This window comes from Vitis vinifera, chromosome 17 (assembly GCF_030704535.1).
Source record: "Vitis vinifera cultivar Pinot Noir 40024 chromosome 17, ASM3070453v1".
NCBI lineage: Eukaryota > Viridiplantae > Streptophyta > Magnoliopsida > Vitales > Vitaceae > Vitis > Vitis vinifera.
This window is the reverse complement of record NC_081821.1, coordinates 19,223,984-19,239,968: the sequence shown is the minus strand read 5'-3', so window position 1 is coordinate 19,239,968 and position 15,985 is coordinate 19,223,984. Positions and strand designations below refer to the sequence as shown.

The following is a 15,985-nucleotide window of genomic DNA, read 5'->3' as shown; positions in this document are numbered from 1 at the left end:
GCATTCTTCTACTCAGGAGTAATGAGAGCTTCCTGCACTAACTTAGGAACAACTACACTGGACATATTAGACAAAAAAAGCTTTATAGGAGAGAGACAATGTTAGGATGCAAGATTTGAAATTGGATGAAGTGTACAAGACCGGGTTCCTTTTCTAAGAGCAATAGGTAATCAAGATCATTGACAAAAGGAGAAGAATAAGAATTGCCTTTGCCTTCTAGATCAATGGATATTGGTTCAAGTTCTTGTTAGTGGACTGATGGTTGTTCTATCCTCCTCAAATTAGTTCTCTTAGATTAGAGATGAAGCTTTGGTAAACCTTCTTCCCTTAGTTGTTGTGTTGGCATTCTAGACAAGAAGAGGACAAAGGTGAGGAAGGTGAAGAAGGGATAGGAGAACAAACAGGTGACTGAACAGGAATAAAAGGCATGCTCTCAGATCATGAGACGGGTAGAGGAATGTTTTCTCACTAGAATTCTCTCCCTAAAGGTGAGTGTGGGCATAATATGGTTGGTTTTAAAAAAAGGTGATATCGAGACTTGCAAACATCTTTTTGGTGATAGGATCATAACACTTGTACCATTTCTAGGTTGGTGAGTATCCTTGGAAGAGACATTTAATGGATTTAAGGTTAAGCTTACTACAATGAGTATCATGGTCATGAATGAATGTTTTGCAACCAAAGATTCTTGGAGGAAGAAAAGTGAATAATTTTATGGTAGGGTAAAACTGAGTAAAAGTAGATAGAGGAGTGACAAAATCAAGGACTCAAGAAGGCATCCCATTTGTTAAATAAGAAGTAGTTACAAAACTATTTTGAGATACAATTTGTGAACATGAGTGATTAGGCTACTTCAAGAAGGTGTCAATTCTTTCTTTTTGCCACTCCATTTTGTTGGAATGTTTTGATACAAGAAGAGTGGTGAACAATAGCATTTGCTGAAAGGTATGTACCAAGGATAGAGGAATAGTATTCTTTCCTATTATTAGTCCTTAACACTTTTATTTTTGTTCCAAATTGGTTTTGGATCATCTCATGGAAGTTTTTGAACACTCTCTCAACCTCCGATTTTTCTTTTAACAAGTATACCCAACACAAATATGTGAGATCATCAATGAAAGTGATAAATCATCATGTTTGTGTAATGTTGTTCCCTCTCAAGGGTCCCCATATATCACTGTGCACAAGGACAAAAGGAGCAGATTTTTCATATGGTTGTGGCAGGAATTAAGCCCTTTGATGTTTGGAAAGTTCACAAAATTCACACTAAAGTTTTGAAACTTGTTTATTTTTTAACAACTTTGGAAACAAACATTGCAAATAAGAGAGGTTGGGATGCCCTGATCTAAAATGTCATAACATAATTTCTTCAGATGAAGACTGATTTGCCACTTAAGCTTGCCTTTCTGAGAGATTTTTATCCTCAAAGTAGTACAACCCATTATCTCTCTAGCACTGCCAATTGTCCTCCCCAAATCCAAATCCTGGAATTCACAACAGTGAGATGAGAATTTAGCAACACGATACCTATCTTTAGTAAATTTATTAACTAAAAACAAATTACAGGACAAATTAGGAACATGAAGAATGGAATTTAAGGTCAAGTTTTTTGAAATAGGTATAAACCCTTTTCCAGCTATTGATGATAATGTACCATCAACAATATGTACTTTTTTGTTCCCATAACATGGAAAATATGAAGTAAATAAATTAGAACAATTGATCATATGGTCAGAAGCCCTTGAATCAATGATTCATGAGACTTTATTACCTGGAATGACACCGAGAGCATTTCTGAAATTACCTTGCTTAGCTAAAACATGGTAGGGGAAGGATTGGACTGACTTTTTGATAGGTTAATGACACAATGCGGTAAATCCCATTGCTCCTTCATGAAAGGCTTGGCCTCTTGTCCTCCATTGTTCACAGTTTTCTGTTTAGCTGGTCCAACATTAAAGAGACAGGTAACACTTCCCAGGTTTGCCATGAAGCTGCCAGCAAGTTTCTCTAGTATTGTGCGGCTTCTTACAAAAGCCACACCACCTATTGTCATGTTGGTCATTTCTCTTGAAACTCCAGGGTCGTCCAGCAACAAGAGCCCTTTTAGTATCGTTGGTTTTGAGGGCAGAAGTTTCTGTAGCTAGGCTGGAATCTTCATCTTTTTTTCCCATTAACTCACTACGACTTTCTTCACCTCTTACAAGCATGAATGCTTCATCCATATCAGGGAAAGGTTCCTTCCCCAATACATGATCACAAACCTGATGGTATTCAAGATTAAGCCCCAAAAGAAATTAGTAAACTCTCTACTATTCAAGCATCTCCTTTACCCGCCTTGCATCAGTTGGTGACTCCATTTCTAAGGCAGTGTACATGTCCAATTCAATTAACAATACTTTGAGAATACTCAAATACTTGGTTATACTTGAAGCTCCTTGCTTGGTTTTCTGGATTTGTCTTTTTAATCTGAAAGATTTAGGATGTAAATCCCACCTTCGAAAATGTCCTATTCATTGTCATCCAGATACCACATGCTGTAGGGAGAAGAAGATAAGTTCTACTTATCCTTGGTTGCATAGAATGCATCAACCAAGACATAACAAGGAAATTCTCAATTTCCCAAACTTCATAAGTTGGGTCTCTAGCTACTGGGGCAAGTAAGGTGTCACTAACATACTTAAATTTCCCTTTTCCCATTAAAGAGATTTTGGCTGATTTAGATCACTCCAGGAAGTTTTTTCCATTCAATTTCACAGTGGAGATTTGAAGGATAAGATTATCATTATGTGAAGGAGTTTGAGGGTTTGTGGTAATGGGTTTTGAAGGTTTTGCCATGTTTACAAAAGCAAGACAGGGGAAAAGAAAAATAGGGTTGAGTCAGGCTATAATGCTCCTCAACAGAAGAGAAAGAAAAAACAATCGGCAAAAAACATGAAACAGGGCAGAGACAATATTGCAATACAAAAAAAAAAAAAAAAAAAAAAAACACAATGAGTGGAGCTGATATGAAGGGGCAGCAGCGAGTATGCTAGAAAAAAAAACATATGATGGCAATCTCTGTTTTTTTAGATGAAAAAAAGAGGAGAATAGAGAAAAAAAATCAATAAGGAACTGACTCTGATAGCATGTGTGCAGCCATGGAGAAACCCGAATAAAAGATTTTATTAAGACTTTTTTTTATGCTTTATAATATGAATAGATACAGTGTTATGGAAAGGAGGGGGTCATGGCACTTTTGGGGTTAGGGATGCTTATAATTTGCTGGTTGCTCTCAATGACCTGGCCTTCCTGAAAAAGTGCATTTGGGTGGATAAGGTCCCAACCAAAGCTGCTTTTTTTGCTTGGGAGGCCACGTGGGGGAAGATTATCACCTTGGATAGGCTTAAAAAACGGGGGTGGCAGCTTCCTAATTGCTGTTTTTTGTGTGGTTGTGAAGGGGAAAATGTAAATCATATTCTTTTACACTGTATAGTGGTCAGGGTCCTCTAGGAGATCGTTGTTGCCTTGTTTGGGGTTCAGTGGGTGTTCCCAGAGACAGTCAAAGAGGTGTTACTTAGTTGGAGGGGCCCTTTTGTGGGAAAAAAGAGGAAAAAGATATGGAATTCCATTCCGTTGTGTATTTTTTGGACGGTATGGAAGGAAATGAATAGATTAGCTTCTAGGGGGGGTTCTTTAGCTATATAGAAACTCAAAAATTCTTTTGTTTGTAATTTGTGGAGTTGGGCTAGGGTGTATATGGGAGAGGAGTCTTCTTCGCTCTTAGGCTTTTTGGAGTGGCTAGCAGTTACTTAAGGGTTGGTGAGGTTGTTTGTTTTTTGTTTTTTTTTATTTAGGCTGCTATGTATACTCGTTGTATGCTTTGTGGCTTTTTGCCCCTTAATTTATTTTGTTCTTATTTATCAAAAAAAAAAAATAATAATAATATGAATAGATACAAAATATATAGGAAAAAGAAAAAAATATGTACAACTGGAACTCCTAGAAATCTGTTGCAATAATATATGGAAATACGTTAAAGATAAATCTTTATTTTCCTAATTCTAATCCTATCGTTGATTGCCCAAAAATATTATGTTTAAATAAGAAAAAAATCTTAGCCTTAATTTCTAAAAGTCAGTCAAAGAATAATCTGAGCTGTTTTTCTACACTATCTTTTTTTTTTTTATCACAAAAATGTGATTTTTTTTGCCACCATACGGTCTATGACCTGCCCATAGCGGGTATGAAGCCACACAAGAGAGAGGGTATTGGAGTGTGGTATACATTGTGGGCCCAAATCCTAATAGCTTAAGATTTTAGGAAAATTGATTGTTTAATATTTTACGTGTGCCTTTTCTTTTGTAATAGTGTAGAGTTTTCCTACATTTCTATGTGTTGGTCCATGTGTCTTATTCATGGGTTGAAACATTTCAGATCCTATTTTTAATAAATTTTAGACATAATATGATTGGTTTACGGACTGATTCTATATGCTTTTATATTCTTTGTTCCTTATTTGTGGTTGTAGAAGACATATTGGTCCAAATCCTTTACATAATCATAGATGACATTTCTTTTTGTATCATCAATGAATAGGAGATTCTTTTATATATCTTATTCTTGTTTGATTTGCTAAGCATATTTATTTCTATCTAATTATTATTGTTTGTTGGTTTTTGAAAACAGGAAAATAAGTGCATAATTATTGACATGCCCCTAACAAAAACAATTGTGGTATTCAGAAGCATGACTGATTTCATTTACCTGTTAAACATGCTTCTACAGGTGCACTAGCCTTTTGCTTCTTTCTTTTGAAGCTCTTTATTGTTATTATTATCATTCTTATGTTTATGTCATTTGGATCATATATACAGAAGCTCCTTCTATGTTGTTAATTTCATTTCATTGTTTTTCTTGACTGGTGCTCATTGAAAGATTGATAATCTGACCCCTTTTTCTTTGGGAGTTTACTGTTGCAAGAATGGTAGTGCTTGGGTGGCTTTGGTTCATGTTAGATAGTGTACAGTTATTTCAATTATTTACTTTTCCTTTTTTTTTTTCCTTATTGTATTGTGGGTCCCACTAGCATGTACATATATACCCAAGTCCAATGTGTATTATTAATAGTTTTTAATAACAAAAATTAGGGATTCTTCATTTTCTCTCTTTTCACATGGTATCAGAGCATAGGGAGAAAAAAAAAAAAACCTAATTATTTCCGGTTTATCCGTGAATCAATTCTGGGAAACCTTTCAGTGACCGTGTTTCATTCCGGTCAACCGTGTTGCCGTCAGAAAACCCTCACCGCCGGTGACTTTCCGGCGAAGTCCTTTTCCAACACCGACCATACCATCAGGTGCGCAAGGAGGAGATCTTCAAGTTTTGTCAAAGCACCGGAGGGAGAATCTCAGTCACGCGCCGACCACGCGCGTTTCTTCTCCGGTGGCCTAAACCTCACGCGCTGGCACGTGGAGCACTTTCCGGCAACGCGCTTCCACCTCCAGCCTAACCTGACGCCGTCTAGCCACTTTCCATCTGTGCTTGTGCCATCCGAGTCTTGTAAGGGCATTTTTTGGGGTTTTTGTCTCTGCCGGCTCTCTAAACATCCTTTCCGGAGACCTTCGGTGACTTCCTCTCCACCCCGAGCCTTGCATGTGTCTTAGGAAGTGTTCTTCTACCCTTCCAGTAGTGCCACATTTGTTTTTCTTTACTATTTGGTCTCTCATAGCCGTTGATCCTCGGTTTTTCTTCTTTCAGCCACAATCTGAAGTCGTATTAGGGTTCTCTTCGATCCAAACATATTTCGTTCTCCAGAGAAGTAGATATGACTACTAAAAGTTCCATTTTTTTCTCTGTTAAATCTGGATCTCCTATGATTACTTCAGAAAAATTGGTTGGCAGCGAAAATTATTTGTCCTGGTTTGCTTCTGTGCAGCTTTGGTTTATGGGTCAAGGTTATGAGGATCACCTTGTTACGCAAGAGGCGGATATCCCTAAGGTTGACAGAGTACAATGGAGGAAGATAGATGCACAATTATGTAGTGTGTTATGACAATCAGTTGATCCTAAGATTCTGCTTCATCTTTGGGCCTACAAAACATGCTTTAAATTTTGAAATCAAGCGAAAGGGCTATACACGAATGATATCCAACGTCTTTATAAGGTGGCTTCTTCTATTGTCAATGTCAAACAATAAGACATGGATTTATCTACTTATATTGGTCAGATTGCCTCTCTTAAGGAGGAATTCTTGACCGTGATGCCTCTTACTACTGATGTTGGGGATCAATGAACACAGATTGACAAGTTCTTCATGGTTCTTACGCTTATTGGCCTCCATCCAGATCTTGAGACTGTCCGCGATAAGATTCTTGGCAGTTCCTCCGTTCCACCCTTGGATGATGTGTTTGCTAGCCTGCTCCGTATCTCCTCCACTCAGACTTTGCCATCTGATAACACTTCAGATTCTTCTATATTAGTTTCTCAAACTAACTCTCGAGGAGGACGCAGTGGTAACCGAGGTAGAGGCCAACGTCCATCCTCAGCCGCCTCAGCCTCCGAGCTCCTCCACATCTCAGGGTATTTCCCTCACTGACAGTGAGTATGATGACTATCTCCGCTATCAGGCCACCAAGTCAGCTTCTGTTACTTCTGTTGCCCAGACTGGTAATGCTTCTGCTTGTCTTACCCACACATCTTCTCTTGGACCTTGGATTCTAGATTCTGGCGCTTCTGATTACATATCTGGTAATAAGGATCTTTTCTCTTCTATTACTACTACATCTGCCATATCTACTGTTACCTTAGCTAATGGTTCTCAAACTGTGGCTAAAGGCATTGGTTTGGCACATCCTCTCCCTTCTCTACCTCTTACTTCTGTCCTTCATACTCCCGAGTGTTCCTTTAATCTTATCTCCATCAGCAAAATCACTCGTACTTTTAACTGCTCTATTAGTTTTTCTGATAAATTTGTGACCTTGCAGGACCGGAGTACGGGGAAGACGATTGGCATAGGATGTGAGTCTCAAGGCCTCTATCACCTCACCTCTCTTTCAACTCCTGCAATTTGCATTTCTGCTGATGCTCCCCTCCTCATCCATAGTCGCCTGGGCCATCCTAGTCTATCCAAGTTCCAGAAAATGGTCCCTCGTTTTTCATCTTTGTCGTTGCTTGTGTGTGAGTCTTGTTAGCTTGGGAAACATACTCGTGTCTCGTTCCCAAAACGTTTGAATAATTGGGCAAAGTCTCATTTTGAACTTGTCCACACTGATGTTTGGGGTCCTTGTCGAACCGCGTCTACTTTAGGATTTTAGTATTTTGTCACTTTCATTGATGACTATTTAAGATGTACTTGGTTATTTTTAATGAAAAATCGAGCTGAGTTATTATCTATTTTCCAGAAGTTTTATGCTGAAATTCAAACACAATTCAATGTTTCTATTTGAGTGTTACGTAGTGACAATGCTCGAGAATATTTTTCTGCACCATTTACTTCATTTATGTCCCAACATGGGATCCTTCATCAGTCTTTTTGTGCTCATACTCCGCAACAAAATGGGGTAGTTGAACGTAAGAATCGACATCTTGTTAAGACAGCTCGTACTCTCCTTCTCCATAGTAATGTTCCTTTTCGTTTTTGGGGGGACGCTGTTCTTACAGCATGTTATTTGATTAATCATATGCCCTCATCTGTATTATACGATCAGATTCCTCATTCTCTTCTTTTCCTTGACCAACTACTTTATTTCCTTCCTCCTTGTGTTTTTTGTTGTACTTGCTTTGTTCATATTCTCACTCTTAGACAGGACAAACTTTCTGCCACAGCCACAAAATGCATCTTCTTGGGATACTCCAGACTTCAAAAGGGTTATTGTTGTTATTCCTCTGAGACTCATCGCTACTTTCTGTCCGTTGATGTCACCTTCTTTGAAGACTCACCATTCTTCTCCACCTCTGAGTCTCTTCCTATTTCTGAAGTCTTGCCCCTTCCCATTATCTCCCCACCTGATGCAATGCCTTATTGCCCACTTCAGGTTTATCATCGCTGTCATCGTGTTGTTGTTCCTCCTTTTTTGGCCAAGGTACCTGCTGACTCACTTCCTATCCCTTCGGCTTCTCCTGCCCCGGCTTTGCCTCCTTCTGTTGACTTACCCATTACTCTTCGGAAAGGTAATCGATCTACTCGTAATTCTCATCCCATTTACAATTTTTTGAGTTACCATTGATTATCTTCACTTGATTCTGCATTTGTTTATGCTATATCTTCTGTTTCTCTTCCCAAGAGCACCCTTGAGGCTCTTTCTCATCCAGGCTGGCGACAGGCAATGGTAGATGAAATGACTGCTTTACACTCTAATGACACTTGGGATCTTGTTGTTTTACCCTCTGGTAAATCTACAGTTGGTTGTCATTGGGTCTACACAGTTAAGGTTGGCCTTGATGGTCAGGTTGATTGCCTTAAGGCCTGCTTAGTTGCTAAAGGCTATACTCAAGTTTATGGTTCTGATTATGGTGACACTTTCTCTCCTGTTGCCAAGATAGCTTCTGTTCGTTTATTGCTCTCCATGGCTGCTATGCGTTCTTGGCCTTTTTATCAGTTATATATTAAAAATGCTTTCCTTCATTGGGATCTTGCTGAGGAAGTTTATATGGAGCAACCACCTGGTTTTGTTGCTTAGGGGGTGTCTAGTTTAGTGTGTAGGTTACGTCGTTCTCTATATGGCTTGAAACATCTCCTCGAGCATGGTTTAGCCGTTTTAGTTCTGTTGTTCAGGAGTTTGGCATGTTTCACAGTACAACAGACCATTCAGTTTTCTATGATCATAACTCTTCAGGGCAGTGTATTTATCTGGTAGTTTATGTGGACGACATCGTTATTATAGGCAGTGATCAGAATGATATTCAGAAACTAAAGCAACACCTTTTCACCCACTTTCAGACTAAAGACTTGGGGAAACTCAAGTATTTCTTAGGGATTGAGATAGCTCAATCCAGTTCCGGTGTGGTTCTTTCCCAAAGGAAGTATGCTTTAGACATCTTGGAAGAAACCGGTATGTTAGACTGTAAACCGGTAGACACTCCTATAGATCCAAATGTCAAACTTATACCAGGACAGGGGGAGCCTATAAGAGATCCTGGGAGATATCGGCGACTTGTAAGTAAACTAAACTATCTCACCATTACTCGTTCAGACATTTATTTTCCTGTAAGTGTTGTTAGTCAATTCCTACAGTCACCATGTGATAGCCATTGGGATGTTGTAATCCGCATTCTTCGATGTATCAAAAGCACACCAGGCTAAGGTGTGTTGTACAAGAACAGAGGTCATACCGAGGTTGTTGGTTACACAGATGCAGATTGGGTTGGTTCACCCACATATAGACGTTCCACTTCCGGGTATTATGTTTTTATTGGAGGTAACGTAATATCCTGGAAGAGTAAGAAGCAAGATGTAGTGGCCAGATCTAGTGCTAAAGCCGAGTATCGAGCTATGACTCTGACAACATGTGAACTCATATGGCTGAAACATCTTCTTCGGGAGTTGAGATTTGGAAAAGATGAACAGATGAAGCTCATCTGTGACAATCAAATCGCTTTGCATATTGTATCCAATCCAGTCTTCCATGAAAGGACCAAACACATTGAAGTTGACTATCACTTCATTAGAGAGAAGATCGCATCAGGATGTGTGGCGACTAGTTTTGTCAATTCAAATGATCAATTAGCAGATATTTCTTCTAAATCTCTCGGAGGTCCTAGAATTAAATACATTTGTAACAAGCTTGGTGCATATAACATATATGCTCTAGCTTGAGGGGGAGTGTTAGATAGTGTACAGTTATTTCAGTTATTTACTTTTCCTTTTTTTTTTTTCCTTATTGTATTGTGGGTCCCATTAGCATGTATATATATACCTAAGTCCAATGTGTATTATTAATAGTTTTTAATAACAAAAATTAGGGATTCTCCCTTTTCTCTCTTTTCACAATTCAGATATCCGGTTACAACTCTGTGTTTAAGAAGGATCAGAACTTGTCGGTTGAGCACCAAAAATCCTAGCATAGTCATTCCAAAACTAATCTTTCAGGCTTTATTGTCTGTACAGTTGTAGCAGCAGCTGGATGCTAGTTTATTAATCATAGACAAGGTTATTTAGCGATTATTGATTAGGATTAGGACTAGAAAGCATTCTGGTACTCTGTCAAGGTGCCAAACTAGAGAGAAATAAAGTACAGGTGAGAAATAAAGTAAAATTCTAATTATATTACAACTTAACTAGCTAATCCTAATTAGACTCCAACAAATACCAATCCTAATTCAATTCTAATTAATATTAATCCTACTTAAAGTTTACTTAGGTCTTCCCTTTCCTCCTTGAATAAACTTTAAAAGGCTTTCCCCCATCATATTCTTACTAAAGTTACAATAATACTATTTCTTAAATAATTCATTTATTGTGATATTGGACAATCAATAATTAATCTCAATATAAAAAAAATTTGATCTAAAATATCAAATTTTGGGGAAAAAATAATAATATAATCTAAGGTAATATTATTTTATATAATAAAATTAAATCAAATATTTAATAGATTTAAAATAATTACATATATTTGATCTATAATATAAGTTATGATATAATTTAATATAAATATTTAATAATATAATGTAGTACTTATTTATTATGTACAATATGAAATAATAATATTAGTAATGAAAAAATAAAAGAAAAAAACTCATTGACTAGTTGCTGATATTCTATTTAAAATTCAGTATTTGCTTGAAGTTGGTATTTTCGCAAATTATTTGAGGTTATTTTGGATAACTAAAATATAATTAAAAAAGATATCCTAATTCTTGGAATATCACTTTTGAAAAGCTACCTCTTTCTTACTTCTCAAAATGGCTTCTAAAGTGGGTGGGATTCTTTGATAATCATGTTTCTTTTACTTTGATGAAAAATTATAAGAAAAGTGATTCTAAGAGGGTCTAGAATCAATCTCAAATGGATTCTTAAAATTCGTATGTTTGTTTGGATTAGTATGTTATATTTCACTGAAAATTAGTGGCATGGGATGGTGGAGATGCAAATTGATTTGGTAATGGGTGTATTGTTTGCAAGGGGGCAGCACAGTGATTGGTCATAGTTGCTGCAGTGGTGGTGGTGGTGCAGTTGCATTGACAGTGTTTTGGTGGTGAGGCTTAGGGAGGGCAAACACATGTCTTCCTAATTCCTCACGGGAGAGGATTTTGCAATGACACCTATTTAGGTGAAGTTGAAGAGGGATTTGAAGCCTCCAAACGCGCTTTTCAAATTGTTTTGGAAGTTACCTTATTGTCACGGACTTAGTCTTTTCCTAAGCTCGTGCGGCACTTCGGACAAGTCAAGACCCTTGATCTTGCTAAGTCAGCCTTACTCCCCAATGCTTAGCTTGCTAGGTTAAGATGCTCACGACTCGGAAGCTTTAGAAGGCGTAGTAGGCGACTCTTAAAGAATGGAGCTTTTATTGCTCTAAGGAAACTTTACAAGTGCTTTGAGAACTCACTTGCTTGGTCGGTTAGGTTCTTGGGTGGTTCCTTGGCCAAATGAGGCCCTCACCTATTTATAGGCACCAATGGAACTCTCTGGAACGTTGAAGGGTTCCTTACAAATCAAGAAGATTCTAGAATACCCTACACAATTCTATGTACAATCCTATGTACAAGAATATACAAGAGATTCCTAGAATTCTCTAGAAAGCCTTGGACTCCTCTCATGTCTTCCACCATAGTGTAGAGATGTATGGACTTCTCTAGGCATCTCTAGAACCTTCCACACTCTTCCCACTAATGGCTAAGTGTAGCTGGCTCCAAGAGTCTCCAGAAGCTTCCTAGGCTCTATATAAACCCATGGGGAGGCTCATTTGAAGCATCCTATGACATTATGCACCAAAGGATGGACCTTGAGATTCCAAACCCAAGCTCACCCTCGTGTAAAATAGTACTTTAGCAACAAAAGATGAAAACTGCTAATTTTTGATTTTTTTTTTGAAGATTTATGCAATGATTTTATTTTTTATTTTTTAATTTCAGAAACAAAGTGGATTTTTATTTACTTTTCCTTGTTGCTATGTTGATGATATCAGTGATATGGTGGGGTATTAACACTGGGATTTGGAGCAACAAAGGAAAATGTTATGATTATTGAAGATAATTGTGAGAATTTTCTTCTATATAATTTACACTGCAGAAATTACATTTATAGGGAAATAGGAGATTACCAACAGCTTGGTAATTCCTTAAAAAGCTCTATCAGATCCCACAATAAAGGAAACTATCTCCTATCTATAGAAAATAATCTACAACTATTTACAGCTAGCAAATCTCTAATTACAGCCTGTAATATCTTCTAATTTCATCCTACAATCATCCATAAATCCGGAATTCCACACTCCCCCTCAAGCTGGGCAATGAATATTAATCATTCCCAGCTTGGAGAGAAGTATGTCAAATTGGGTTCTAGGAACAGCCTTTGTCATTATATCTGCAATCTGTTGCCGTGTAGGAATGTAGTCCACTTCTATGATCTTTTGCTCTATCTTCTCTTTGATGAAGTGACGATCAATCTCAACATGTTTGGTTCGATCGTGATGGACTGGATTTTTTGCGATGCTGATTGCTGCTTGATTGTCACACATCAACTTCATAGGTCCGTGAGGAGCGAGCTGGAGTTCTTCAAGCAGCCTTTTTAACCATATCCCTTCACAAATTCCATGGGCCATGGCACGAACTTCCGCTTCTGCACTGCTGCGTGCCACAACCGATTGCTTCTTACTCCTCCAAGTAACTAGATTGCCCCAGACATAGGTACAATAACCTGAAGTAGACCTTCTATCTGTTAAGGAACCAGCCCAGTCTGCATCTGAGAAGATCTCCACGTCACGGCTTGCCACTCTTTTGAAGAATAATCCTTTACTTGGAGTCATCTTTAAGTAGCGTAGTATCCTATATACGGCTTCTTGATGTTCTTCGGTGGGATTGTTCATAAATTGACTAACCATACTCACTGCAAAGCTGATGTCAGGTCTTGTGTGTGATAAGTAGATTAACCTTCCAACTAGTCTTTGATATCTTCCCTTGTCAACAGCAACCATATCTTCTTTTGAGCCTATCTTGTTGAATGGATCCATAGGAGTATTAGAGGGTTTGCATCCAAGCATTCCTGTTTCCTTTAACAAGTCTAGAGTATACTTTCGTTGTGATACAAAGATACCCTTGCTTGACCTTGCTACCTCCATGCCAAGAAAATACCTCAAAGTTCCTAGATCTTTAATCTCAAATTCTTTACTTAGAACTGTTTTAAGTCGGGAAATTTCCTCTTCATCATTCCCAGTAACAATTATATCATCAACATAGACTATAAGAACTGTAATCTTACCACCAGGCGATCTCTTAATGAAAAGAGTGTGATCAGATTGCCCTTGTGAAAATTCCTCTCCTTTAATCACCTTAGTAAACCTCTCAAACCAAGCTCTTGGGGATTGCTTAAGCCCATAGAGTGATTTCTGAAGTTTGCAGACTAGGTCATTGCTACTGGAGTGTTTTAGACCTGGAGGAATCTCCATGTAGACTTCTTCTTCAAGATCGCCATTGAGAAATGCATTTTTGACGTCTAGTTGATGCAAATTCCAATCAAGGTTGGCTGCCAAGGATAGCAAGACTCGGATTGTATTTAACTTTGCAACTGGTGCAAAAGTTTCTTGAAAATCAATCCCATAGGTTTGTGTAAATCCTTTGGCCACCAACCTTGCCTTGTACCGGTCTATCCTCCCATCTGCCTTGTATTTGACATTGAAGACCCACTTACAACCCACAGGGCGTTTTCCTTGTGGTAATTTCATAATCTTCCAAGTGTCATTCTTCTGCAGTGCTTGTATTTCTTCATTCACTGCCTTTCTCCACTCAGGATGCTGTAAGGCCTCTTGTATGCAGTTTGGGAGAGCAATACTCTCCAAATTTGTGATGAGAGCTCGAAGATTAGAAGATAGCTTCTCATAGGACACAAATTTTGAGATGGGATGCTGAGTACAAGATCTTACTCCCTTTCTATGGGCCACGGGCCTATTGAGATCATCCATAGAGTCAATGTCATCAGTAATAACAGGAGAATCAATATTACCTTGAATGATTCCGGTGGGATTTGATTTCGGGTCATCAGTTTGACAAGGCACAGGAGGAAGCTCAGGATGTAGGTCCACCGGTTTAGGGTTCTTCTGACGCCTTGAGTAAACTTGAAGTTCTTTGCCAATGGACTCCTTGTCTCCTTGAATCTGATGTGACTCTGATGGTGGTCCATCCGATGCCATAGATGGTTCACTGGAAAAATTAGGTTCTGGCACCCCAAAGTCAGGCACGGGCACATCCCAAAACTGATATTCTACTTGCTGATTGACTGGATTCTCCCCCTGAATATGAGTTTTGGTGTAAAAAGGTACATTCTCAAGAAAGGTCACATCCATAGTGTTATAGGTTTTCCGAGTGGAAGGACAATAGCACTTATACCCCTTTTGATAAGAGGAATAACCGATAAAGATACACTTGACAGACTTGGGATCATGTTTACTTCGCTGATGAGGAGGGAGATGAACATATGCAGAACATCCAAAGACCTTGAGAGGTATATCAGTTATAATCCGATTTAGAGGAAAGTTTTTGGAAAGGGTTTGGCATGGAGTATCAAATTTCAAGACTCTAGAAGGCATCCTATTTATTAGGTTTGTAGCATTTAAAACAGCCTCTCCCCAGAATTGTTTTGGGACATGAGTGGTAAACCTAATAGATCGGGCTACCTCTAGAAGGTGTCGATTTTTTCTCTCGGCTATCCCATTCTGTTGTGGGGTATCAATGCAGGAACTTTGGTGAATAATCCCATTTTCTAGAAGATAATTTCCGAGTATAACATTGAAGTACTCCCTGGCATTGTCTGTTCTAAACACTTGGATCTTAGCTTGAAATTGTGTTTGAATCATGGAATGAAAGAATTTGAAGATAGAACCTACCTCTGATTTTTCCTTCATGAGAAATACCCACGTAACTCGAGTATGGTCATCAACAAAGCTAACAAACCATCTAGCCCCAGAGATATTGTGAACACGAGAGGGTCCCCAAATGTCGCTATGAATAATGGAAAAAGGTTTTGATGGTTTGTAATTTTGGGATGGATAAGAGTTACGACAATGCTTAGAAAATTGGCAAATCTCACATTGGAAAAGTTTGGGATTTTTGTTTTTAAATAGTGCTGGAAACATCTTTGATAAGTACATAAAATTTGGGTGTCCTAGGCGATAATGCAGTAACATGATGGTACTTTCTTTATTTGAATCTAAAGACAGGTTTAACCTAGGATCAGAGAAAGATACATGATGTGCTTGAGAGTCTTGTTTTCCAGCTGCCCTAAACCAGTAGAGTCCTTTGCTTTCCTTAGCATTGCCAATCATCATCCCTGAAGCCAAATCCTGAAACAAACAATGAGAGGAAGAGAATTTAGCCACACAATTTAGGTCTCGGGTAAGCTTGCTGATTGATAGTAAATTGCATGAGAGCTTGGGAACCAAAAGAACTTGATTAAGAGTTAGGGTCTCAGAAATAATCACTCTTCCAATACCAGTCACGGTGGAAAGAGAGCCATCAGCAATTCTTACTTTGTAATTCTCATGGCAGGGGCTACAATCATGGAGTACTGATATATCACCTGTCATGTGGTCGGAGGCACCCGAATCGATGATCCAACCTGATGAATCTTCAGTTTTTGTGTGTAAAGCAATTAGGAAGTTACCTCTCTGAGCAGCGGATCCGGTTGAGATAACGGGGTTAGTGGATGATCCTTGGCTAAACATCTTTTGCAGCCAATCCACTTGTTCTTTGCTAAAGAGAGTAGAATCATTGGTACTTCTTTCTTTCCCTTCAGGATCTGCCACAAATGCTCGTGCCTCCTTCTCCTTGTTTGAATTCCAGTCAGTGGGCTTCC

The 15,985-nt window shown here is 38.5% G+C and overlaps 1 protein-coding gene across 4 annotated transcripts in view; it reads left to right on the top strand.

The window, feature by feature from the left end:
- Positions 1 to 15,985, top strand: part of LOC100246030 (probable cyclic nucleotide-gated ion channel 20, chloroplastic) — a 119,400-nt gene that overhangs the window by 22,113 nt on the left and 81,302 nt on the right. For 3 of the 4 annotated variants that reach the window (XM_010665635.3, XM_010665636.3, XM_010665638.3), the window contains one exon: positions 4,666 to 4,764. The exons of the other annotated variant lie outside the window; for it this stretch is intronic. In XM_010665635.3, the coding sequence (XP_010663937.1) occupies positions 4,666 to 4,764 (99 nt within the window). The remainder of the gene's footprint in view (positions 1 to 4,665; positions 4,765 to 15,985) is intronic. 4 annotated transcript variants of the gene reach the window in all.